General features: G+C 35.2%; 1 protein-coding gene across 1 annotated transcript in view; it reads left to right on the plus strand.

Annotated features, from left to right (window-relative positions):
* The first annotated feature begins 7,352 nt into the window (after positions 1-7,352).
* The window catches only part of LOC105537003 (chromosome unknown open reading frame, human C8orf34), a 371,753-nt gene continuing 353,303 nt past the window's right edge, over positions 7,353-25,802 (plus strand). The window contains 2 exon segments of the mRNA XM_011976495.1: positions 7,353-7,496; positions 14,084-14,215. Coding sequence (XP_011831885.1) covers positions 7,355-7,496; positions 14,084-14,215 — 274 coding nt within the window. The 5' untranslated portion in view covers positions 7,353-7,354.

The following is a 25,802-nucleotide window of genomic DNA, read 5'->3' on the forward strand; positions in this document are numbered from 1 at the left end:
TTTTCATTATTCCTAATCTTCATTATTCAAGCAATTTATTTTTTATTTTCCCTACCTTTATCTCTGGATTTTATTCCATAGTATACAACAAGGCTAATTATGCTTTTAAAATTTATGACAAATGGATATGATAAATCTAATTTTACATTAAATAATGTTTGAGAAAGCCAAGAGCCTTACAAATCAGGGATGCCAAAGATCTTATTCCTGAGGCCTGTATAGTTGTGGATGTGTGGCTATGACTGTGTGCATTGGTGGGTTGTTGGTAAGGGTCAGGTGATCTGGAATAAGCAAGGAGTTAAGAAACAACTTTTAACAAGCACCATTGTAAAAGTGCATATATGTTGTCTGGATTATGCATCTTGTATGCAATTCTTAAATGTATAGTGAATTATTAAATCTATGTAAAATACCCTACTTGTGCCTATCAGACTCAATAAATGACTGATATTTTATTTTATTTATTTTTTGAAACAGAGTATCTCTCTGTTGCCCAGGCTGGAGTGCAGTGGCACCATCTCGGCTCACTGCAACCTTCGCCTCCCGGGTTCAAGTGATCCTCCCGCCTCAGCTTCCCGCATAGCTGGGGTTACAGATGTACACTACCATGGCCAGCTAATTTTGCATTTTTAGTAGAGACAAGGTTTCACCATTTTGGTCAGGCTGGTCTTGAACTCCTGAACTCAAATGATCCGCCTATCTCAGACTCCCATAGTGCTCAGTAAAAGACTGACATTTTAAATCATTACTATTCACATTGCTTTCCTGCTGGGTTCAGCCTTCCATTGAAATCACAGTTTTGACTGGGAATAAGCGAAGTGGATTTAGGGCCGGTGTGGATTTGGATCTGAGGTGGAGGAAGATTGAGCCATCGGGGACAATCTGAGATCTCTGAATGTCAGGGAAGAATCTGACAGAAAGAGATCAGAGAGATGCCTGTCCTGTTCTCACTGTGCATGGAAACCTAGATACTGCATTGGAACCTGTTTTTTACTAAAACCAAAACTCATAACAGCTTAAGGGTGTAATGAGGCAGAAAAAACATCCTTACCATTCTATTGCCATTCGAAAAAAATAGAATGAGAGAAAAGGCATAAATGGGCTATGAGTGCGGGAGGAAACCAAGTAGAATTTCATCCACTGGGAAAGGTGACATCAATTTTAAATGGGGGCGGTTTGAGAATAAAGTACATTTTTGGAGGCAACCAAATATCAAGTGGATATTTTTTCATGTATTCATTGTCAATTCCATGCTTATTACCTGCCTATTTATGAAATACTGTTGGGTAGTGGCAATGGGGATGAATGTTTGGAAGGCCGTGATCTCAAACGCAAATTTTTAATAGAGATTTAATTAAAAACAAAATTGAAACAGATGCAGATTTAGAGTAAATAAATTCAGTCATCAGATTTTAATGCTAGTTGTGAACTAAATAACATTCTACAGCTGATAACATGCCATATGCTATTAATATTGGTAATAATTTATGGGTGCTGAATAAAAAATATATTTAATTGGCACCACCTCCATCATTAATAGAGTACAATGCCCTGCATATGTATTGATTTAACAAAAAAGGTCATGTAGTAAAAGATTCCTGGGATTTTGGAAATGGTTTTAACTTTGTTTCCTAATAACTTTCTCCTGAGGTTAAAAGGGATACAAGCATTACTTTCCTGTTAGGGAAATGAAGCAAAAAATAAGTTAGTCCCAAGTCACAAATTTTTAGGCAGAGTGCCATGCTGGCTACGTGCTGTGGTACCCAGGGCCAGAGTTTTTAACCTGAAGTCGTTGAAACCTTAGAGGCTCATTACACGAATGGGTAAACACCAGGAATATTGTGTACAAATCGAAGTTTCTGTGCGCCCAAGTGCTCTTTTGTTTTATAATCAAGGAATCTTACAGGTTCTAGCACATGAAATGGATCTTTTACTAATAATTTCTACTGTTGCTTAAAGACTCATTCCAGTTTTAATAATAAATGAGTCTATGATGAGTTACCAACTTACTTATGACTTTGCTTTTATCTAATGAAAATTAACATTAAAATGCATTTTGAGACGATCATCGTTACTAATTAGTATTCATTCTCCAGCTCAATCATGCTAATTTTCTAAATAGCAGTGCAAGGTTAACTGTTACTGGTTATTAGACCCCTAAATTCCAGTAGCCGTTTCACGTTGCAAAATATAAATTTTCACTCAATAATTGCATAATGATTTATATTCTCTAAGTTGCTTTTCAAAATTTGTAAAAAGGAATTTTGTCTTTGTATGCATTTTTTTCCTTTTTTTCTTTTATTTTAAGTTCTGGGGTACATGGGCAGAACGTGCAGGTTTGTTACATAGGTATACATGTGCCATGGTGATTTGCTGCACCTATCAATCCGTCATGTAGGTTTTAAGTCCTGCATACATTAGGTATTTGTCCTAATGCTTCCCTTCCCTTGCCCCCAGGTGTGTGATGTGAGACCCCAGTGTGTGATGTTCCCCTTCCTGTGTCCATGTGTCCATGTGTTCTCATTGTTCAACTCTCACTTATGAGTGAGAACATGTGGTATTTGGTTTTCTATTCCTGTGTTAGTTTGCTGAGAATTAGGACTTCTAGCTTCATCCATGTCCCTGCAAAGGACATGAACTCATACTTTGTTATGGCTGTATAGTATTCCATGGTTTATGTGTCATATTTTCTTTATCCAGTCTATCACTGATGGCCATTTGGGTTGGTTCTGAGTCTTTGCTATTGAAAATAGTGCTGTAATCGTATGCATTTATAATTTTAAAACAAACGTATTTGTACCAGCAACAAAATTATAATTAACAATAAAGGAAACAGGTATTAGTGCAGGGAGTTGTCTTACTAAGTAGTATACTCATGAAGTTAAAGATTCTAGTTGATAAAAAACATTATTAAGAGAACATTGATTCATTTTATTATTAAAAAATATAAGTCCAATAAAATGTGTATTATCATATATAATATTACAAATGTATATTGATAAATATTGTAATAATAGTAGTAATAATAAACATAAATATATAATATAAATATGTAAACTATATGTTGTATAAATGTAGAAAAATAATAGTAAAAATAAAAATATTGGCTAAGACTGTTTGGGAGTACATCACTAAGAGTTAAGTCAGGAAAATGGAAACCACTCTATGTATCTGTGTTAAATAGGGCATATTAAAAATGGGTTTATGATAGAGAGTTAGAAGGTTGGGCCACAGAGGACATGGAAATGCTGCTGAAGTTGGAGGGGGTATCACCAAAGGTCAGAGGAGCTGACCCTGAATATACCAGCCTGCAGCAGGGAAGCATGTGGTTGTCAAATGCTTGCCTGGAAGCTGCTGCAATTCTTCAGTGTCTTTGTGGAGCTCTCATCGCTATCTCAGTCAGCAGTGGAGGTTTCCACAAGCTTGCTAGGAAGCTGTTGTGAATCTGTCATCTGTTGTCACATCTGCCTGCAATCAACTCCGAAGATTAATATTTTTATGCTTCGCTCTGCTTTCTGAATCTCCTACACATTTCTTTCACTGGGAAACTCTAACCCAGATCATACCGAGATTTCTGAGAATTCATTCCCAGCCTTAGAAAGAGGTGTTAGTCCATCACAGAAGGCTACATATAGCTCAAGCACTTAATGGGTGCTTTGCAGTCATTATCTTATTTAATTTCCATGGCAACTGTATGATGTAGCTACTATTGTTTTTCACATCTAATAGATGGACTATGAATGTTAAAGTAGGAGATGAGGGATTCAAATAGTGGCTATTAGGCTGGGCATGGTGGCTCATGCCTATAATTACAGCACTTTGGTAGGCCAAGGCCAGTGGATAACTTGAGGTCAGAAGTTTGAGACCAGCCTGGCCAACATGGAGAAACCCTATGTCTACCAGAAAATACAAAAATTAGTCATGTGTGATGGTGAACACCTGTAGTCCCAGGTACTCGGGAGGCTGAAGTGGAAGAATAGCTTGAACCTAGGAGGCGGAAGTTGCAGTGAGCTGAGACTGTGCCACTGCACTCCGTCCATAGCCTGGGTGACAGAGTGAGACTCCTCAAAGAAAAGAAAAGAAAAATAGTGGCTATCAGATTTCGAAGCCTGAGTGTCTCATCACTAGTTTCCTGTATCTTCAACTGCATATTGTTTATATTAATTTTATTGATATAAGTATGAACTAAAACTCCTGTTGGTGACAGCTGCTAATTTATTTTGTTTGCAACTTGTATGTCCCAGTTTAACTAGCCTGGGAGTGCACACAGTATGGTATTAAAATTGATACCTACATTCTATCAATCCCTGAGTACTTAGTCTAAAACGTCCACAAACATTTTGTTCCAGGGTAGGAATGCTCTTACCACTTCATTGTTCTATTAATTTATATACACCCACAGCCTGAGAAATTCCTATTCTCCCAGGGAATTTCATGTCACGATTCTTGAACTGATGGTAAGAATTGAAGGTGAGGCTCTTCTCTCTCCCTGGAAGTGCCATTTGGCGTTCACCTTATGTACCTGAAACTGGCTTGATGCTCTAGAATACATTTTTTCCTATGGTGAATGATTCCTGTAAAACTTTCTGCAATCCATTTCTACTGCAAGTTAACATACTAGCTGTGCAACTTGATTCTCACGTTTTCAAATCTATCGGTCCCTCAGGTCTATCTCTGTGGCTCTAAATTCTTGTGGTGGAAAGAAATCAATCTTTTTATTGCCATGATTGGCAAATCTAAGGATTTAAATTTTCATGTCTGGGAAAGGGGTTTCTGTCACGTTCAAGTCCTCAGAATGATTCAAGTCCAGAAGATACATGGGTTAAGTGAGAAGCAGGGTAATTACTCTTGTAAATACCATCATTTAAAACTAGACTCTTGTCCAACCAAGATACCCAACATACCCTATTGCAAACATCTACTATGATCATTTTGCTCATAACTGAACTTGTCCTGTGTCTTTAATCTCATATATTGATTGATACAATACAAATATATCCAAAATAGTTAATACACTGATACTATTTTTAAAACTTAAGAGTAATTACTTGGTTTATTATGACTGTATAATCCAACTTCTAAAGAAAAATGTAGGAACACTTCAGTTCATTAAAAAAAGAAATCTAGAAACTTTCCATCCACTTTGAAAGGTAAATTCAAAAACAAAACAAAAACCATGAGATTTTTACAGGTGTCAGGATAGAAATGGCTGTGGCTTGTAAGTTCCATTACCTGACTTAATTTTGCTTTATCTGAGTGTCCAGATATTCTGTGACAATTGCAATCCAGTTGTACCTTCTATTTATTTTTTTTCTATTTTCTGAAACTCTTTATAATATAAAATTAGTTCAAATAAAACATAATACATAATAGAGGTAAAATCCAAAATGTTTTAGATTGCATTCCACAGATGTATAATTAGGATTTAATTGAACTCTGCATTACTTTACAATTACCTCCACAACAGTAGCAGAATGGCCTTTTTTATTTATAACCATGATAATTGAAATATTAAATAGCAGAAATGAATAATACTGGTGACAACTGTTTGCTTACTTGTTTTTCAGAATATACAAAGTATTATACTTGTCTAATAAATATCTTGCATCATAATGTATTTGTGGTAAAAATCCTTTGCTCTTTTTACTTCTAACTCTGTGTTCAATCTACACATTTTTTAAATATGCAGAAATATTTAATCCATGACTCTGTGATCAACTTGGAATCTTGTTATCTGCAAAATCCATTTAACCTCTGCCCAGAGAAAGCCATGTTTTCCTAGACTTAAAAATGTAAATAAATATCCCTTAGATAATCTGAACAGAAGTTTCTTATATAGCATGTCTGAGCACTATATTTTGCTGGGCTATGAAAGGTTTAATTGTTATTTATTGGCACAATAAGGGACTCTAGTTACTAATATCTACCTGTAGTCAATAAAGCAAGCATTGATTGGTTGATTGATTCCTTGAGTCATTCATTCAATAGGTATTGATTCAGCACCAGCTATGAGCTAGGCAGAGTTCTAGGCCCTACAGAGAAAACTGATATCAAACTAAGCAAGTCCTTTTCCAAGTGCTACAGTAGGGGTGGGGGAGGAGAGAGATAACAAACAGGTGAGCAAATATTAAACAAAATGATTCTGGAGAGTGCTAAATGCTGTGAAGAAGATAAAATGATAAAGTAATAAAGACTTCTGAAGATTGGTTAGGGTAACCTCTCGTAGAGGTATCATTGGAGAATGAAGGATGACAAACCAGCCATCTGACCATGAGAGAACATCATTCAAGGCAAAGGAAACAGACCACCACCAACAAAAAAAGATGCACTGGGGAATTTCCAGTAACACTTTTGTTAGCTCTCTTAATATCTGATTTTTTGAGCACTAGAACCACTGCCTCTCACAGAATCTGAGCTTAAAACAGCAATGAACAGACTGGAATTCTAGGCTAAAACCAACAAGATGAAATGTGACTGATATGAATATAAATGGTGCACATAAGTTCACAAACCCAATTACACAGCACAAAATGATATCCATGTGGCTTGACAGCTGTTCATATTTGAACAATCTAGGGATTCTAATGGACTGCAAATTGGAGATTGCTCTTTGGTATTCCTGACTGGAAAATATTAAAAAAAAAATGTAGATCTTACCCTTGGGCAGATTTCAGCCCACTTTAAAGTATCATTAGAGCTGTCCAAAATGGAACAGCCTGCCTTGCAGGTAGATAACTCACCATTGCTCAACTCAAAAAAGAGCAGAAGGAAGGAAGAAGGAAGGAAACGCATCAGGAATTTTTACAAAAAGAAAATTCTGTATTTCTTGGAGACTACTTTAAGACACTTTTTGGTTTCTATAAGTCTGTGGCTTATTACTTGTTTCTTTAATTCCAAGAAAAATTTCTTCACTTTTGTTATTTTTATACCATTAAGAAGAAAAAAAATGCATTTATATAAGGTAGATGGTGAAGTTTAGCAAAAGTTTAGTTTATAATGATATCTCTCAAAACAGCAAACTGAAGTTTAAAATTCTTAAGCTATAATTTTAAAGGAATTTAGATTAAACTTTTAGTATGTTGTTGGCTAAGTATAATACAAAATAAAAAATAAATGTATCTTGGCTTTGCCACATATTAGCTCTGTAACATGGACAATTTACTTCTCTGCTATTGTTTCCTCAGAATGAGGGCAGTAACTGTCTGAAAATATTGTTATAAGCACGAAGTTAGTTGCTGTATATAAAGCAGTTAGACCAGTGCCTGACAATATTAAATGCTAAGTAAGTGTTTGCTATTATTGTTGCTGTTATTATTAATTATAATTGTGCACTCTATTCTGCCTTCAGGAATTAATGACCAAGTTAATAACTGAGACACCTGACCAGCCAATCCCATTTCTCATTGACCATCTTCAGTCTAAACAAGGGAACCGTGGACAACTTCAAAGAACTTTGTCTGGATCTGCAGCTCTATGGGCAGAAAGCGAAACATCAGGTAAATGAAGAATATATATGCAGTTAATTTGGGATTCATTTAATGTCAAAATTTCAAAACCCTTTGATTCTAATAAGATAAATCTAGATAGATAGTTACCGAAGGTTTCATGTGTTCATCTCTGACCTTACCTACGTGCTAAAATTTGTCATAAATTATTAAATTTGAATATATTGTAATGTATTATGTATCAAAATACAAGAATCAGCACATTCCATTTTAATACAGATAAGATTCAGATTTGCATCAAAAGATTTTATCTTGTATAAATGCAAACTAGTTATCCTAAACTTATTTTTAATGAATAATTTGAATTAAATGCTTATAGTTTATCTATATAGAAAGGTAATAGTAGAGTTCTACAGGATTACTTTTCTTGTTGCCCAAATTGATGATTGTTCTTTATTTCTCCATGCCCCAATTTTATCCTGTGTAGTAAACCTTGGGAAGATTCACTGACTCTTTACATCAGGGAACTAGTTTTCTGAGTGTATAAATAGCCTTATCTCCCCAGTAAACACTGGTGAAAGAATTAGGTAGACATGACCTCAGTCTTTGCTCATAAAATGTGTTTACACATTGATCTGTTAGTTTGACATTTACTTTCAAATCCAAATCCCCTCATGCCCATTGCTTGGGTAACCAACTTCTTGTCTGATTCCGGTAGAAATCCGACTGTACTCCAAATGACTTTCCTTGGATAGTGTTATCTCTTCTCTCCGCCTCTTCATGCTTTATGGGATCCCATGCAAGGATTTTGGTCTTCTTTGGTTGTATCTCGTATGAATGCCTTCTTAGCCTTAACTTTCTTGGGTTTAGATTCTAAGTAGAATGGGTAGGTAGGCAGGGGCTTTGGTTTATAGGTACCAAGATGGTACCCATAAACGCAGATCAGATGAGTATCTATGAATTTGCTGTAGCTCATGTGAGTCCATATTTTATAAATCAGTATCTGAAGAGATAGGAGTATATTGAACTCTGCATTTTTTTTTTTTTTTTTTTGAGACAGAGTCTCACTCTGTCATCCAGGCTGGAGTGCAGTGGCCGGATCTCGGCTCACTGCAAGCTCCGCACCCCCGAGTTCACGCCGTTCTCCTGCCTCAGCCTCCCGAGTAGCTGGGACTACACGCGCCCGCTTCCACAGCCGGCTAATTTTTTGTATTTTTAGTAGAGACGGGGTTTCACCGTGTTAGCCAGGATGGTCTTGGTCTCCTGACCTCGTGGTCTGCCGGCCTCAGCCTCCCAAAGTGCTGGGATTACAGATGTGAGCCACTGCGCCGGCCAACTCTGCATTTTTAATCGCACACATTAAGTACCTCAGTGTTTACGTGTCGGAAGTCTGTGCATGATTTAGCTGAGTCCTCTGCTTGGTCCCACAGGGCTGCAAATCAACTTGTTGGCTGGGTTACATTCTCATCTGGAGGCTGGACTAGGAAAGAATCTGCTTCCAAGCTCATTTGGGCTGTTGGCAGAACTAATTTTCTGCAGCTATATGGCTGAGGTCCCTATTTTCTGACTGACTTTCAGCCAGGAGCTACTCTCGCCTCCTAGGTGCAACCCAGAGTCCCTGCCACATGTCTCTCCCATCACGTCAGCTTACTAATTCTTCCTCCTTTTCTCCTTTTTCCTCTTATTCTCCTCCTCCTCCTCCTCCTTCTTCTTCATCTTCCTTCTTCCTTCTTTTTTTCTTCTTTAAAATGGAGTCAGGGTCTTGCTCTATTGCCTGGGCTTTAGTGCAGTGGCATGATCATAGTTCACCATGACCTTGAACTTCTGGGCTCAAGTGACCCTCCTACTTCAGCCTCCCAAAGCATTGGGATCACAGTTGTGAATCACCACACCCAGCCGGCAACCCACTTCTTTAAAGTTAACAAGGGCATTTTTCTCATTCCAATCTACTACGATAGATCTTATATACTAGAATGTAATCATAGCATTGACACCTCATCACCTTTGCCATATTCTACTGTTTCAAAGCAAGTTAAAAGTCCTGTCTGCATTTGAGGGGTGGGGATAATGTGGGAGGAAATACCATGGGAAAGAGATCATGGTTAAGAACTACCATGTTATTCTATCAGTTCTCTTAGTACCTGTTGATGAATTTTAATTTCTTGCGGCTCACTTGAGTAGATAATTTTAGCAGGCTATTGGATGTGAGTCTAAAGCTTTGGGGATGGGTCAAAGCAGGAGTCCCAGATGTGACCTTCAATTTCATACAGATAACAGTAAGAGTGAAAGAATAAAGGAAGATGTGGGTCCAATTTATAGATAGCGTATGGGATGGACTGGGAGAAGGCAAGTGTGAGATGATTTCACGTGCCCTAAATTTTGTCTATTTATTATGTGGTGAGGGCATTTGCCAAGACAAGTGGTTGAGGGGTCAGATAGGGAAGACTGAAGTAAGCGCACCAATTATGGAAAGTCACCAAGAGAAAGGAAAAAAGAGTTGGCAAAGGAAAATTTTTTAAAAAGATTGTCATGCAGTTCTGGGGCCTAACTGAAGTCGAGGACATGAATTAATTATTATTAATGAATCATGGAAACCATGAGTAAGATTGTTATTTTTCTCTAGCAGTGCCCAGAAAGTTCTGGGAAGGAAGAGAGAAAACAGTTTGGGAGACTTTGAGAATTGTGGTTGTGTTACTACAGCAAGGGTGGGAGAACAGTTTTGCAAAAGGAGTTGAGGGTATTTGTGAGCAAACTGCAGGTGATCAAGCTGTCTGAGAAGTAGAGAGCAAGTGGAGGGGGAAGTTCAGACAGAGAAAGCCAATCAAAACTTTCAGGAGATCAATATGGTGAAAATATGAGCAACGCAGAAGGATACAAGCTGTGCTGAGAGATTGTGATATTTGAGATCAAGATGTTTGATGTGGAATGATTCCAGATAATGAGAAAATCCTGTGGGCAGCTTTAGTTTACGGGCAGCAGAAATATCAGGGAAGCGAAGCTCTTCAGAGTTGAGCAGGGCAAGGAAGTATGAGGCTTAATGCATGGTTTGTCTAAGGATAAATAGGTCAGTATAGTTTCTTTCAAGTTGTTGAAAGGACAAGAGACAGGAAAAGACTATGCCACTGTCTGAAGTAAGGCTGTGAGATTGATCAGAGGCGAAAAGGTAGTGATAATGTGTGATAATGAAGAGAAATGAGTAGTATAGCTAAGTGACATTTCCCTTAAGAGAACAGACACTTTTACTTTACTCTTGAGGCTTCTATCATAGAAGCCTCACTGAATCAGGAAATTCAGCCCTGCTTCCACAGCCTGTGGTTGGTGGAAAATGGGACATGGGGCAAGAGCATCAATCATCCCAGGAAGCTGCAGAGGAGGGAACACTATCGTGGGAAGAATGGGGGCTGTGCTAAGACATGAAAGGGGACATTTGAGGATAGAAGAGTGTTTATGTGGAAGGTATGGCCCAGAGGAAGAGGAAAAATTTTAGAGGGGAAAGTATGGTAGGAAGGAAGAGAAAAGCATAGATGAATTGTTGGATATGAATGAAACTAAAGAGGTTATAATTGAATGATGGTAAATAATGCCACTTTAAACTCTGACTATAATTTCGAATTATTGATTTTAGTGAATCTTTTTATTTGTTTGTTTTGGTTTTTTGTTTTGTTTTGTTTTTTGAGACAGAGTCTCGCTCTGTCACCAGGTTGGAGTGCAGTGACGTGATCTTGGCTCACTGCAACCTCTGCCTCCTGGGTTCAAGCGATTCTCCTGCCTCAACCTCCCGAGTAGCTGGGACTACAGGCATGCACCACCATGCCCAGCTGACTTTTTTTTGGAATTTTTTAGTAGAGATGGGGTTTCACCATGTTGGCCAGGATGGTCTCAATCTCTCGACCTCGTAATCTGCCCACCTCTGCCTCCCAAAGTGCTGGGATTACAGGTGTGAGCCATCACGCCCAGCCTGGTGCATCTTTTAATTAGCTAGAAAACATCTCAATATTCAAAGTACATGGGTATCATACTTTTCGGAAATATCTGAAGATATTCTCTTGTTGCCTTTAAATATATCTAGCAACTTGGGACACAACATTTTCTCCTTAAAAGTCTGCCATTTAATATTGTGGAGGAGAATCTTGAAAACAGCCTTATTTTTATTCCTTTGTAGGAATAAAAGACAAATGATTTTTCTTGAATACTTACAAATTTTTTTATTTCTAATATTCAAAAGTTTTGCTGGAATGTCAACTATGATTTTTCAGGAAAATCTATTATGTGTAAGTTGAGTCTTATTTACTGTTCTCTGTTTTTCTCATTTCATTTGGCATTGTATTTGCCTTTCCTTGTTGACTGTCCTCTAGAGAAGTGTATCAAGCAAAGTGTTTTCTGTATGTCACTGATTCAATTTTCTACACTATCGGTTTTCTCTTTCTGGCTTTGAACACAAATTTAAATGTTGGTATTGCATTTTAGTTTCCTGTTGCTGCTTCTTTATCTCATCTTCTTTTTATTATTTCTGTACATAGTTACATTTTTATTCATAGGTTGGTTAGCCTATCTCCTTTCTAATTTCTTTTGGCTTCATTGAGTCCACTTTCTTTTATTTTTGCTGAGAAGACAAAACAGTCACAGTCACATTCCAACATTTAATGGCTTTCCATTATAAATATTTTTTAAAACTATGATTACCTCTGCATTGTGAATACTGTATTCTTGTTTTTTATTAAATGATTCTTAGAATAATATTTTCTGTTTTTATTCAAACTTCAGTGAGGAATGTTCTATCCAGTTCTAGATTTATCAACAAATAGTGTAGGTGGACTCTTCTTTGTTCTCTCTCCATATATCTTGGAACTATTTGGATTCTTTTCAAAACTTTAGAGAGGTGAAATCATGGTGGCTATTAAAATTTTCAATATTAGTTGAATCCTTTAAGCTTCTGCAAAATTGATGCATGACTTACTATCTCTTATCTCTTTCCAATGAATTAGATAAACATATCATTGCTAAATTATTTGAATTAATATGGATTTTTTCTTGCTATAAGTAGAGAATAAAGAAAGCCACAACATTCATTTCATTCCACTCTGGCTCCATTTAATATTCCTTTATAATAGTCCTTTATATCATGAGATGCCATATTTTATGACCAAGGTTTTTTTCTCCCATTACCTATGTTGCATTAGAAGAATTGATAGTCCACGAATGGATGTAGAAAGACAAATTCTGAAAGACTGTGAAACAACATAAGGAGATGATTCCAAGTTTGGGGTAGATACCTAGAAATCTTCCATTCTCTTTCTGACTGGCCTATATCCTCTCTTAACCTTATCTATGGAAATACTTCCTGGGTTCTAGCAGGTCATGGACAAATATTTATGTTCCTAATGCTTTAGAATTTTCATGGCTTTTTGGTATGTAATGGGATTTTGGAGGTGGACAAATTGGGTAACAGCTAGTTAAGTACAACCTTAACATGAAAGTTTGAGGAATCCATTAATGTGTAATGATGTATGTTAGTTATTTATAAGTGAGTGGCCGGAGAAAGACTCATGAGTCATCCATGAAGCTAGGGTGGTTTTTAAGTTTGTAAATTAAGACAAGAAGGCATAAAGAAACTAAAGAATGCCACATAGATTAGAGGAATGGAAGACAAGGAAGGAATAAATGAGATGAAGAAAGAGTTATCAGGTGATATGGGGATGAGGAAAAAGATTGTTCTGTATAAAAACATGAAATTCTTGTAAAAGAAGTCAAGATGGATGAACTCTTGAAAGGCCCTTTAATTGTAGCATGGCAAAGACAGTGACCACCTTCTAAGGGGAATTTCAAAGCAACAGTGTTGGTTGATTTAAATTTATCTTTCTTGCAATAGAAGATAAATTGATTTAGGTGAATATCAATGGTTTTATGTGTTATAATAGATAAGGTGGCATCAAGTGAGTGAAATTTACTGAAATGTTTGTTTTTATTTACAACAGAATGCAATGCTTTATTCCATGACATTCATAGAATGTTATTTTAAGTGAAGGGAACTCATGCCTGAAAAAAATTTCAAATTAATTTCATGGGTTTTTGTTTTTTGTTTTTTTTGTGTGTGTTTTTGTGTGTGGGTTTTTTTTTTTTTTGACAGAGTCTCTGTCACTTGGGCTGGAGTGCAGTGGCACAATCTCAGCTCACTGCAACTTCTGCCTCCTGGGTTCAAGTAATTCTCCTGTCTCAGCCTCCTGAGTAGCTGTGATTACAGGTGCCCACCACCACACCCGGCTAAGTTTTGTATTTTTAGTGGAGACGACGGAGTTTCACTATACTGGTCAGGTCTCAAACTGCTGACCTCAGGTGATCCACCCACCTCGGACTCCCAAAGTGCTGGAATTACAGGCGTGAGCCTCCACACCCTGCCAATTTCATAGTTTTATATGATATAATTTTAATCATATGCATATATAAAACTGATTCATAGCAGATTTAGAAGTCGAATTTACAGATGAAATTAAACAAGAAGTACTTTTGCGTGTGTACATTATTTTTGATCTGAGGTCACCTGTATGTTTTGTCAAGTGTATTTAATGACTCGTGGACTTGGTTTTTGTTCAATCTTGAAATCACTTTGTTGCGATTTGATATATATTTTGTTTTAACAGAATCCAAAGGAACAAGAAGGGATTTCAGAAGCTATGATAAACCTTGGCAATTAAATGCAAAGAAGCCTAAAAAATCAAAAAGTGACCTTGCTGTGTCTAATATTTCTCCACCACCAACGGACTCCAAATCATGTAAGGAAGTTTCTTATTCAAATGCTATTCAAAGCATGTAAGTTTGTGTTGTTAAGAAAATGAAGAAAAGGTGGTCATTGAAGCCCAACTTTTCATCTGATATTTCTGGCCTTTAATCTTAGTGAATTTCACTTTTACTCTGCATTTGATCTTTATTCATATGTATCTATTTGCTTGCTTATATTCTCAAACATGTGTAATTCACTTAGACCCTTTTTGAATATAATATTCCTTGAAGAACATAAACTACATGGAGCAGGTCTCTTGCCTCTCATAGTCAATTGCAGCATTACATCATATTGAAAGCAGTACCTACCTATATTTAATGAAGTACATAAAAGCAAATTAAATCTCTTAGAGTAGAAGCAAAGAAGATTTCTATTCAAAACATTTAGTAAAATTTTTAAAAAAAATATTTCATCTGGGATTTTCCTGAAGTCCTACTGATTAATTTGTGATGGAAGTCCCTATATTTATTCTCTTCCCTACTACTTTAATGTCTTTGTTTTTATGTTACAACAAAGGAATGACTGAGGCTGGGTATTTTATAAAGCAAAGAGGTTTATTTGGCTTACAGTTCTGCAGGCTGTACAAGAAGCATGACACTAGCATCTGCTTCTTGTGAGAGTCTCAAGAAGCTTCCACTCATGGCAGAAGGTGAAGGGACACACGCATCATATGGCGAGAGGAAGGAGAAAGAGAGAGGGGAGGGAAGTGCCAGGCTTTTTTTAACAATCAGATCTTGTAAGAATTAATAGAGTGAAAAATCACTCCTTACCATGAGGACGGCACCACGCCATTTATGAGGAATTGACTCCCATGACCCAAACACCTTCCACCAGGCCCCACCTCCAATATTGGTGATCAGATTTACCATGTGATTTGGAGAGGACAAATATCCAAGCTATACCACCTAAATGTCTCTTCTCTCTCAATGTCCCACTGCTTTGGTAGCTACTGGGATTCTCCAGTGCTGTGCTATCCCCACATATGTATAAACATGTCAAAAAATCTCAGGAACCTCTAGCAAATCACAGCTATTCTTAGAAGAAAAGAGAGCTTGCAAGCTGTTCTTATACATCAATTCCTTGTGCTTGTTACAGGGTGAGATGTTTGATTTTAGATTCAACAGAGAAAGAAGTAGGCAGAAAATATTTATCTTTGTTTGAAAATGTTTGAAAACCACTATGTGCTAACTGGAATCTGCATCTGGGTCATTTGTGAAAGCAATAGATTTAACTTTATGAGCAGCTTCATTTACATAGTGGTACTCATAAAAAAATATTGCATTAACCACATCAAGTTCTTGTGAGAATTATATGAAGTGTGAACAACTTAAAATGTTCTTTAGAAATTGTGATTGTAACCAAATTGTCCCGCTTCATCATTTTGGTATATAGAATTAGGTTCAAACATTTAAAAAAAATTCAAGTTTAAAATTTGCATGTCTTTTTTACAACAGTATAGCTAGTAATATCCAACATAGTGCCTGTTTCAATTAATAAATTCTAAATGATAAAAATGAATAAAGGAAGAAACAAAAAATGCAATGAATAAAGTCTCAGTCTCCCTTTTCATCATGGATCCCTACCTCTCTGTCTTTTTACTCTTGCTCTCTTCCATGATAAGTTCAAAACCTTAGGAGATTACTAAATTATAGAATCAGTTCTCGATTTGACCACTTCATCATTAAGAGGAGAATGCCTAAAGGCCCGCTCATTGTGCAGGTCCTGTGCTCTTTATAGGATGTTATCTAGCCACAGGGTGCTGCTGGTGGTCTGGTGTCTGATTATACTCCTTTTTACTCAGGTAACCTACTCCCAACCTCTAGTTTCACTAGACTGTTACCAAGCTTTTTAAAGCAGAAATAATAATAAAATAGCATGTTTTTTTTTTTTTTTTAAAAAACAGCATATGTAGAATTAATATATATGACAATAAGAGCACAACAGATTAAGGGTTATTCTTTAGAAATACTTGTTAAAACAAATTATTTCTAAAGTAATAAAATATCTTTGCACATAGATTGTGATGAATTAAAGATGCATTTTTCTTCTCTAAAGCATTACTGAGAACTAGCACAAAATGCTTAAATTAAAAATTAGTAGACACATTATAATGGGATGTGAAAAAAATCATTCATCCTCACAAAACAAAGACAGGAGAAAAGTAACAGAGAAAGAAAGGACAGATTGGAAAAATAGAAGATGGACACCAATATTGTAAGTTGAAGTACAGATGTGCCCACAATTATAATAAATATAAATGTACTAAACATTCCAATTAAAGCAAGTATTGTCAGACTGAATAAAGAGTATAGATTTTTTAAAATATAAGAAACATACTAAAAATATGCAGATACAAACAATTTGAAGTTCTAGCAAAAAGAAGTCTATATGGCTAGAGTAATATCAAAATAAAAACTCAAGACAAAGGACATTACCAGAGATAAAGAGATCATATCATAATCATAAAAGGTTATTTAATTAAGAAGACATAATACTATTAAAGGGTTATGCACCCAATAACAAAAGTTCTCAATACATGATGCAAAAATTTATAGATCTAAAGGAAGATGTAAACAGAATAAATTGACTGAAAAAATTTAGTAAGAATATAGAAGATTTGAACAAGACTATCAACTACATTGACTTAATATTTATAAACACTATACTCAACAAAGTCACATAGAAAAGCAAACAAACAACAAAACAAACAAACAAACACAAAATCATACCTGAAGAGAGAGAAACAATTTTTAGAGATGTTCCAGTTACTATGGCTTATAAAAAATCACGCCAAGATTTTTTTTACATAAAGTTAACATAAGATTATCCTAAAATGTACAATTCAGTGGCATTCAGTACATTCACAATATTATGCTACCTAGTCCCCATCTAGTTTGAAAATATTTTCATCATCCCAAAAGGAAATCATGTACCCATGTACATTACAATCATGTAAGTAGTGACTCAACATTCCCACCTCCCACCAGTCCCTGGCAACCTGCTTTTTGTCTCTATGAATGTATCTATTCTGGGTACTGGCATGTCTTAGAGATATTGTGGGTTCAGTTCCAGGCCACTGCAATAAAGTGAATATCACAATGTCAGTCACACAATTTTTTTTGTTTCCCAGCATCTAAAAAAGTTATATTTATACTCTACTGTAGTCTATTTAGTGTGCAACAACATTATGTGTAAGAAAACAATGTATATATTTTAAATAAAGATACTTTATTGCCAAAGATTCTAACAATCACCTGAGCTTTCAATGAGTCATAATCATTTTGCTGGTGAAGAACCTTGCCTTGATGTTGATGGCTGTGGACTGATCAGGGTGGTGGCTACTGAAGGTTGAGGTGTCTGTGGCAATTTCCTAAAATGAGACAGCAATGAAGTTTGCCAATGGACTCATGGAGCCAATTGACTCTTCTTTTCATGAAAAAGTTATTCATAGCATGAGATGCTATTTGGTAGCATTGTACACAGATTATAACTTCTTTCAAAATTGGAGTCAATCCTCTTAAACCCTGTCACTGCTTTATCAACTAAGTTGATGCAATATTTTAAGTTGATGCAGTATTTTAAGTCACTGCTTTATCAACTAAGCTAATGTAACATTTTAACAATGTTCACAACATCTTCACCTAGAGTAGATTCTGTTTCAAGAAACCACTTTTTTCTACTCATCCATAAGAAGCAACTCCTCACGCATTCAAGTTCTATCATGAGATTGTGGCAATTCAGTCACATCTTCAGGCGCCGCTTCTATTTCTAGTTCTCTTGCTATTTCCACCATATATTCAGTTACTTCCTTCACTGAAGTCTTGAACACTTCAAAGTCACCAATGAGGGTTGGAATTTACTTCTTCCAGGCTCCTATTAATATAAATATTTTGATCTCCTCCCATGAATCACAGATGTTCTTAATGGCATCTAGAATGGTAAATCTTTTTAATGAACTTTTTCAAGTTATTTGCCCCCAGATCCATCAGAGGAATCACTATCTATGGCAGATATACCCTTATAAAATGTATTTCTTAAGTAACAAGACTTGAAAGTCCAGATGAAACTTGTTGATTCATGGATTGCAGAATAGACATTGTGTTAACAGACATGAAAATATTAATCTCCTTCTACATTGCCATCAGCACTCTGGGGTGACTGGGTGCATTGTCAATGAGCAGTAACATTTTGAAAGGAAGCTTTTCTTCTTAGCAGTAGGTCTCAACAGCAGGCTTAAAATGATTAGTAAACCATGCTGGAAACAGATGTGCTGTCATCCAGGCTTTGTTGTTTTATTTATAGAGCACAGACAGAGTAGATATAGCGTAATTCTTACAGTCCCCAGGATTTTTGGTATGGTAAATAAGCATTGACTTCAACTTAAAGTCACCAGCTGCATTAGCCCCTGACAAGGGAGTCAGCCTATCCTTTGAAGCTTTGAAGCCAGGCACTGACTACTTCTCTCTAGCTGTGAAAGCCTTAAATGGCACCTTCTTCCAGCATAAGACTGTTTTGTCTACATGGACAATCTGTTGTTTAGTGAAGCCACCTTCATCAATTGTCTTAGCTAGATCTTCTGGGTCACTTGGTGTGTCTTTTCCATCAGCACTTGCTACTTCATCTTATACTTTTATGTTATGGAGATGGCTTATTTCCTGAAACCTCATGAACCAACCTCTGCTACCTTTCAACTTTTCTTCTGCAGCTTCCTCAGCCTTCATGGAATTGAGGAGAGTTAGGACTTTGCTTTGGATTAGGCCTTGGCTTAGGGGAATGTCGTGGCTCATTTGATCTTCTATCCAGACCACTCAGACTTTCTCCATATCAGCAATAAGATTCTTTCACTTTCTTACCATTCGTGTGTTTACTGGAATAGCACTTCTAATTTTCTTCAAGAACTTTTCATTTGCATTCTCAACTTGGCTAAATGTTTAGCACCAGAGGCCTAACTTTCAGCCTACCTTGTCTTTCAACATGGCTTCCTCACTAAGCTTAATCATTTCTATCTTTTCCAGAGACCTGCAACTCTTCCTTTCACTTGAACACTTAGAGGCCATTGTAGGGTTTTAAATTGGCCTAATTTCAAAATTGTTGTGTTTCAGGGAATAGGGAATCACAAGGTGAAGGAGAGAGGTGAGGGAATGGCTGATCAGTGGAGCAGACAGAACACACACATTTATTGGTTAAGTTCACCATCTTACATGGGTGTGGTTTGTGGCACCTGGAAACAATTACAACAGTAATATCAAAGATCACTGATGGAAAAAATTTAAAATATTGTTAGATTTACCAAATATTACACAGAGGCACAAAATGAGCACATGATGTTGGAAAAATTAAGCTGATAGACTTGTTCAATGCAGGGTCTCCACAAATGTTTAATTTGTAAAGAAACAAAAATAATTGTCTTCAAAGCATTATAAAATGAAGCACAGTAAAGCAAGGTATTCCTGTATACCACAGGAGTGAAATCACAATGTATGAACTTTTGTCTCTGACTTACTTTACTTAGCATGTTTTTGTGGTTTATCTACATTGTGGTGTACACTACTTCAGTCCTTTTCGTGACTGAATAATATTCCATTGTGTGGTTAAACCACATTTTGTTTATCCATTCATTTGCTGATGGGTGTTTTGTTTGCTTCTATCTTTTAGCTATCTTGAATCATATTGCTATGAACATTCATATACAAGCATTTTTATTACCTTTTTCATTATTTGGATAATTGATATTATATAATATAGATACTATAATAATTTATATTACTATGTAATTGATTTGCTGGGTTATATGATAATTCTATGTGTAACTTCGAGGAGATGCCAACTTTTTTCAAAGAAGCTACACCATTTCGCATGCTTACTAGCAATATACAAGGGTTCCAATTCTTCATATATTTACCAAATCTTGTTATTTTCCTTTCTTTCCTTTCCTTTTTCTAAAAAATTTATAGCCGTCCAGTTGGATGTAAAGTGGTATCTCATTGTTGTCTTGATTTGCATTTCTCTAATGGCTAATAGTTCTGAGCATCCTTTCTAGTGTTTCTTGGCCATTTGAATATCTTCTTTGGAAAAATGTCTATTCATACTCTTAGCTCATTTTTTAAGTGAGTTGTTACTCTTTATTCTTGAGTTACGAGAGTTTTTTGTATTCTGGATACTAGATCCTTATCAGAGATATGATTTATGAATATTTTTCCATTTGGGGGATTATTTTTTACTTTATTAATAGTGTTATTTTATGTACATTAGTTTTTTAATTTTGATGAAGCTCAATTGATCTATTTTCCTTTCTTTTTGGCTTGTGTTTTTGGTGTCATATCTAAGAAACTCTTGCCAAATCCCAGGTCATAATGAGTTATCTCTATAATTTCTTCTAAGAGTTATAGTTTATGCTCTTACATGCAGGTAGTTGTTCCATTTTGAGTTAATTTTTGTATATAGTAGATGATGGGTGTCCAACTCCATTTTTTGCCATGTGGATAATCAGTTGTTGCCTCAATACCGATTTTTTGAAAATACTATTCTTTTCTCATTGAATAATCTTGTAACCCCATTGAAAAATCAAGTAACTGTGAATATGAGGGTTTATTTTTAGACTCTCAATTCCATTCCATTAAGCTACATGTTTATCCTTTTTTGAGTACCACACACACTATTTTGATAACTGTAGTTACGTAATAAGTTTTGAAATTGGAAAGTATGAATCCTCTGACTTCATTTTTCTTTTTCTCTCTCAGGATTGTTTAGGCTACTCTGAGGGCCCTGAAGTTCTATATGAATTTTAGAATCAGTTGTTTAAAATATTTCTGCATAAAGGTCATTTGGATTTTCTTAGGAAATGCATTGAATCTGTGGATCACTTTGGAGAGTATTGTGACCATAAAAAGGTTTCCAAATCATGACCATGTAATGTCTTCATTTATTTAGATCCCCTTTAATTTCATTAAACAATGTTTTCTAGTTTGTGTTGTACAAGACTAGCATGTCCTTGGTTAAATTTATTTAAGCAGATCTTATTCCTTCAGATGCTATCATAAATGGAATTGTTTCTTATTTTCATTTTTAGATTGTCATTGCCAGGGTGTAGAAATAAAACCAATTTTTGTGTTTTGATCTTATTTCCCAAAATTTTGCTGAACCAGTTTATTGGTTCTAACACTTCATTGTGAATTATTTAGGACTCTCGAAAAGATCAGATTATGCCATCTAAATATAGGGATAGTTTAACTTCTTCCTTTCCAATTTGGTTGCCTTTTATTTTTCTTTTCTTGCCTAATAGCTCCAGCTAGAAATTCCAATACAAGGTTGAACAGAAGTGATGAAAGCAGGAAGGTATCCTTTTCTCATTATTCATCTTAAGGGAAAGACTTTTGGTCTTATATCATGGAGTGTCGTGTTAGCTGTGAGTTTTTCGAAAATGTCTTTTATCATGTTGAGAAAGTTGTCTTCTATTCCTAGTTCGTTGGATATTTTTATCAGGAAGGTGTGTTGCATTGTTTTCCAGTGTTTTTTCTCGATCAGTTGAGATAATCATGCAGTTTTTGTTATTCTATTAATATGATGTGTTACATTTTATAATTTTCTTAAATAACCCTTGAATTCCTAGGATAAATACTTGGTCATGATATATAATCCTTTTAATATACTGCTGGATTTAGTTTGTTACCGTTTTATTGAGGATTTTGCATCTACATTCATAAAAGATATTGGTTTGTAATCTTCTTTTCTTGTAATGTCTTTATCTTTGGTACTTGGGCAATGCTGGCTTCTTAGAATAAATCAGAATATGTTCCCTTTTCTTCAACTTTTTTGGAAGAATTAATAAAACTTGGTGTTAATTCTTCTTTAAGTGCTGGGTTGAATTTACCAGTGAAGCCACTTTATTATGGCCTTGTCTTTGTTGGGAGATTTCTTTATTAGTGAGTCAAAGTCTTTACTTGTTATAAATCCATTCTGATATTCTATTTCCTCTTAAGTCGGTATTGGTAGTTCGCATGTTTCTAGAAATTTTCTAAGTCATCCAGTTTGTTGGCATTTGATGGTTTATAGTATTCTCTTATAATACTTTTTAATTTTCTTAAGATTTGTAGTAATGTCTCACTTTTATTTCTAACTTTAATAATTTGAGTTTTCTTTTTAAATCAATCTAGCTAAAGATTTCTTAACTTTTTCATCTTTCTAAGGAACCAACTTTTGGTTTTGCTGATTTTCTCTATTGTTTTTCTGTCTTCTGTTTCATTGATCTCTGCTTTAACCTTTACTATGTTCATCCTTTTGGTAGCTTGGGTTTATTATGCTCTTCTTTTTCTACTTCCTTAAGGTGTAAAGCTAGGTTTTAGATTTGACATCTTTCTTCTTTATTAATGGGGACATTTACTGCTATAAATTTCTGTCTGAGCACTGCTTCCACTGCATACCATAAGGTTCAGTATGTTGTTTTCATATTTTTTGGTCACAAAGTATTTTCTAATTTATCTTGTGATTTCTCCTTTGTCTCATTCATTATAAATGAGCATATTGTTAAATTTTCTCATATTTGTGAATTTCCCATTTTTCTTTTTCCTTTGACTTCTAGTTTTATTCTTTTGTTGTCAGAGAAGATACTTGGTATGATTTCAATCCTTTAAAATTTTTGAGACTTGTTTTGCTGCCTAACATAAGATCTCTCCTAGAGAATGTTCCATGCGCATTTGAGAAGAATGTGTATTCTTGTTAGGTGGAATGTTCTGTATACATCTGTTACGTCTTACCAGTTTATAGTGTTGTTCAAGTCCTTCATGTCCTTATTGGTCTTCTGTCTGTTTGCTCCATTATCGAAAGTGGGGATTTTAAAATCCACTACTATTATTATAGGGCCCTCTAACTCTCCTTAAATTATGTCAATATTTGCCTCCTATATTTTAAGGCTCTGCAGCTAGGTGTTTCTGTGTTTATAATTATTATGTCTTCTTGGTGGATTATCCTTTTTAATCACTATATAATGCCCTTCTTTGCCTCCTATGATGATTTTTGTCCTAAAAACTATTTTTTGATACTAGTGCAGCCACTCAGCTCTCTTTTGATTAATATTTGCAGGAAATATCTTTTGATCATTATTCCTTTATTATTCTTTCTCTTCTCTTCTTTTACTATTACCATTATATGTCAGCACATCATACATGTTGATCAAGTAAAAAAACTATTGACATCTCAATCAATAACTGAATGCTATCTGATACAAATTTGCATCTATTTCTTATTGTAAATATAATGAAATTAAAACTCTTTGGGAATAGAAGGATATTTTCTTAACTAAGATATTGCCTGGAATAAATATTTATAGAATAAAATCAAAAAGTTTTCTGAGCATTGTTCATATGTTTTAAAGAAAAAAGGAAAAAAGACATAAATATTTTAATAGTAATTAACTTCTGTGGGTAGAAAAAACAGTTATCAATTCATTAAAATAATCCCTGTCTAAAATTTACTTAAAGTAGCTACTGCATATTAATCAGAAGAACTTTCTGAAGAAAAAAGCAACTTCTTAGCCCATTCAAAAGACTGTGAGCTTGGTAGAATGTAATATCTTCAGTGCAGAGCATTTTGTTACCTTAATCCCCATGTATCCAGAACAGTGACAAACACATCATTTACGCTATGAGAATGAGTACATAAATGATTGAATGAATAAATGAATAAATGCAGATAATGTAAGGATGGATTTATACTAAGATATATTCTAGCCTTTATGTGATACCAGTTTAGAAATTGTGTATTTTCAAGTAACCAAAAAATAGCACTTATACAATTCAAATTGGCATAGGGACAAAGATCTGCAAGGTAACATTATATTATCAATCTTCAATAGTTATGTGCCATAGATAAGTAGGTTTTGATGAAGGTTTTGCCTTGTAATGCTTTGGCACTTTCAAATAACCAAAAAATAGCAGTTACACAATGCAAGCTGGCATAGGGACGAAGATCTGCAAGGTAGCATTATATCTTCAATAGTTATATGTCATAGATAAGATAAGTATGGTTTGATGAAAGTTTTACCTTGTAATATTAAGTATTTCTACTGGTTACCTATTGTGTGGAATGGTTGTGGATGATGAGTAGAATTTTGGCAGAAATGACAAGAAAGACATTGTCTATCAATATTCTGTGCATGATAGTGAATGCTGATCCTTTATAACCATTTCAAATTTATAATCCAGATGAGAAAATTGAGGTAAATATGTTGGTTTAGGTTAAAATCAAAAGTTGATATCAACTCTCAGTTGTTTTGTTTACGCGTTTGAATTTAAGGGAGCCTTTCTCAGTGGTTTTTTTTTTTTTTTTTTTTAATGATGCATTTAGCACAGAATATACAAAGATAAATAGCTGGATATTTATAGACTGTCATTATAATTTTAGGGAAAAAGAGAGTATATACATACATATATGTATAGAAAGTACAAGCTACACAAATATTAAAATATGAGGACAGGAGAACAATAGCTGAAAAATCGTGATATGGATATACAGAAGGCAGGAGACATGAAGTAATTATCTCATTATAATCAGTTTTCAGTATTTCATAACCGTAGTACTGGGGATATTTCCTGGCATATTTAAAATGAAAGTAAAGTACTTGGAGAGAACGTTCAGATAAGATCATTAGCATTTTAAAAATTTTAGAAAACAAGGTTGAAAGTTATTTTGGTTCAAAAGAAATATATAGACAGTATCTCAAATGTTATGTGGAGGAAACAGTAAATTTGTTTTAAACTCACAGAAACTATTGGTGGAGGTCATATTGAGTTAGAATTTGATGACCATAATAAAGAATTGTTCAAAAATTAGCACTCCTTGATATACAATAGACTGCTCTGTAACATAGTGTCCTCGGGGAAGACTGAGGAAAAGCCATTTTCAAGGTGCTGTGGGTGGCCTCCTGCACTAGAGTGAGCTCTGTGTCAGTGACCCCAAAGACTCTCTTGAATCTCAGATTCTGTCATCTTCCTCTACAGGTTTTATTAGATAGTTGATACTGTTCTCTATTTCTCATTTTCCCTGTGGATATTTTAAAAAACATTTTTAAATGCTAACCCTTTACTTTTAAGATGTAGTATGACTTAAATAAGGTTTTCAATCTATCAGAAAAGTTTAGAGATGTTCTTATCCAAAGACAGTATATCAGACAAATGACTTCCCAAATTTCTTTCCATTACTTATCAAAACAGCTTTTGAAATCACCCAGCATGGCTGATTAGATCCTGATTATACCATGGCTTTGGTTGTCCTAGTTGGATTCCCATGATAAGTTATGCAAGATTTGTTATATGTATCAAATTGTCACAAGCTACAAAAACATCACAAGAAATTGGTCTCAGCTCCTCTCAGAAGTTGCCAAGGAAAAGTTCTTGGGTACGGTATTAATTAGTTCCCTATTGTACAGCATATAATTTTCCCAAAACTCAGTGGCTGAAAACAGCAACAACTTGTGGTTTCTCATGATTCTGTGTGTAGACTGGCCAGTTCTGCTGGCCTCACCTGACGTGCCCGTGTGGTGCATTCATTGGGTAGGTCTGCAGGTGCTGGGCTCAGCTGGGATG

The sequence above is a fragment of the Mandrillus leucophaeus genome, unplaced genomic scaffold, assembly GCF_000951045.1.
Source record: "Mandrillus leucophaeus isolate KB7577 unplaced genomic scaffold, Mleu.le_1.0 Scaffold167, whole genome shotgun sequence".
Lineage (NCBI taxonomy): Eukaryota > Metazoa > Chordata > Mammalia > Primates > Cercopithecidae > Mandrillus > Mandrillus leucophaeus.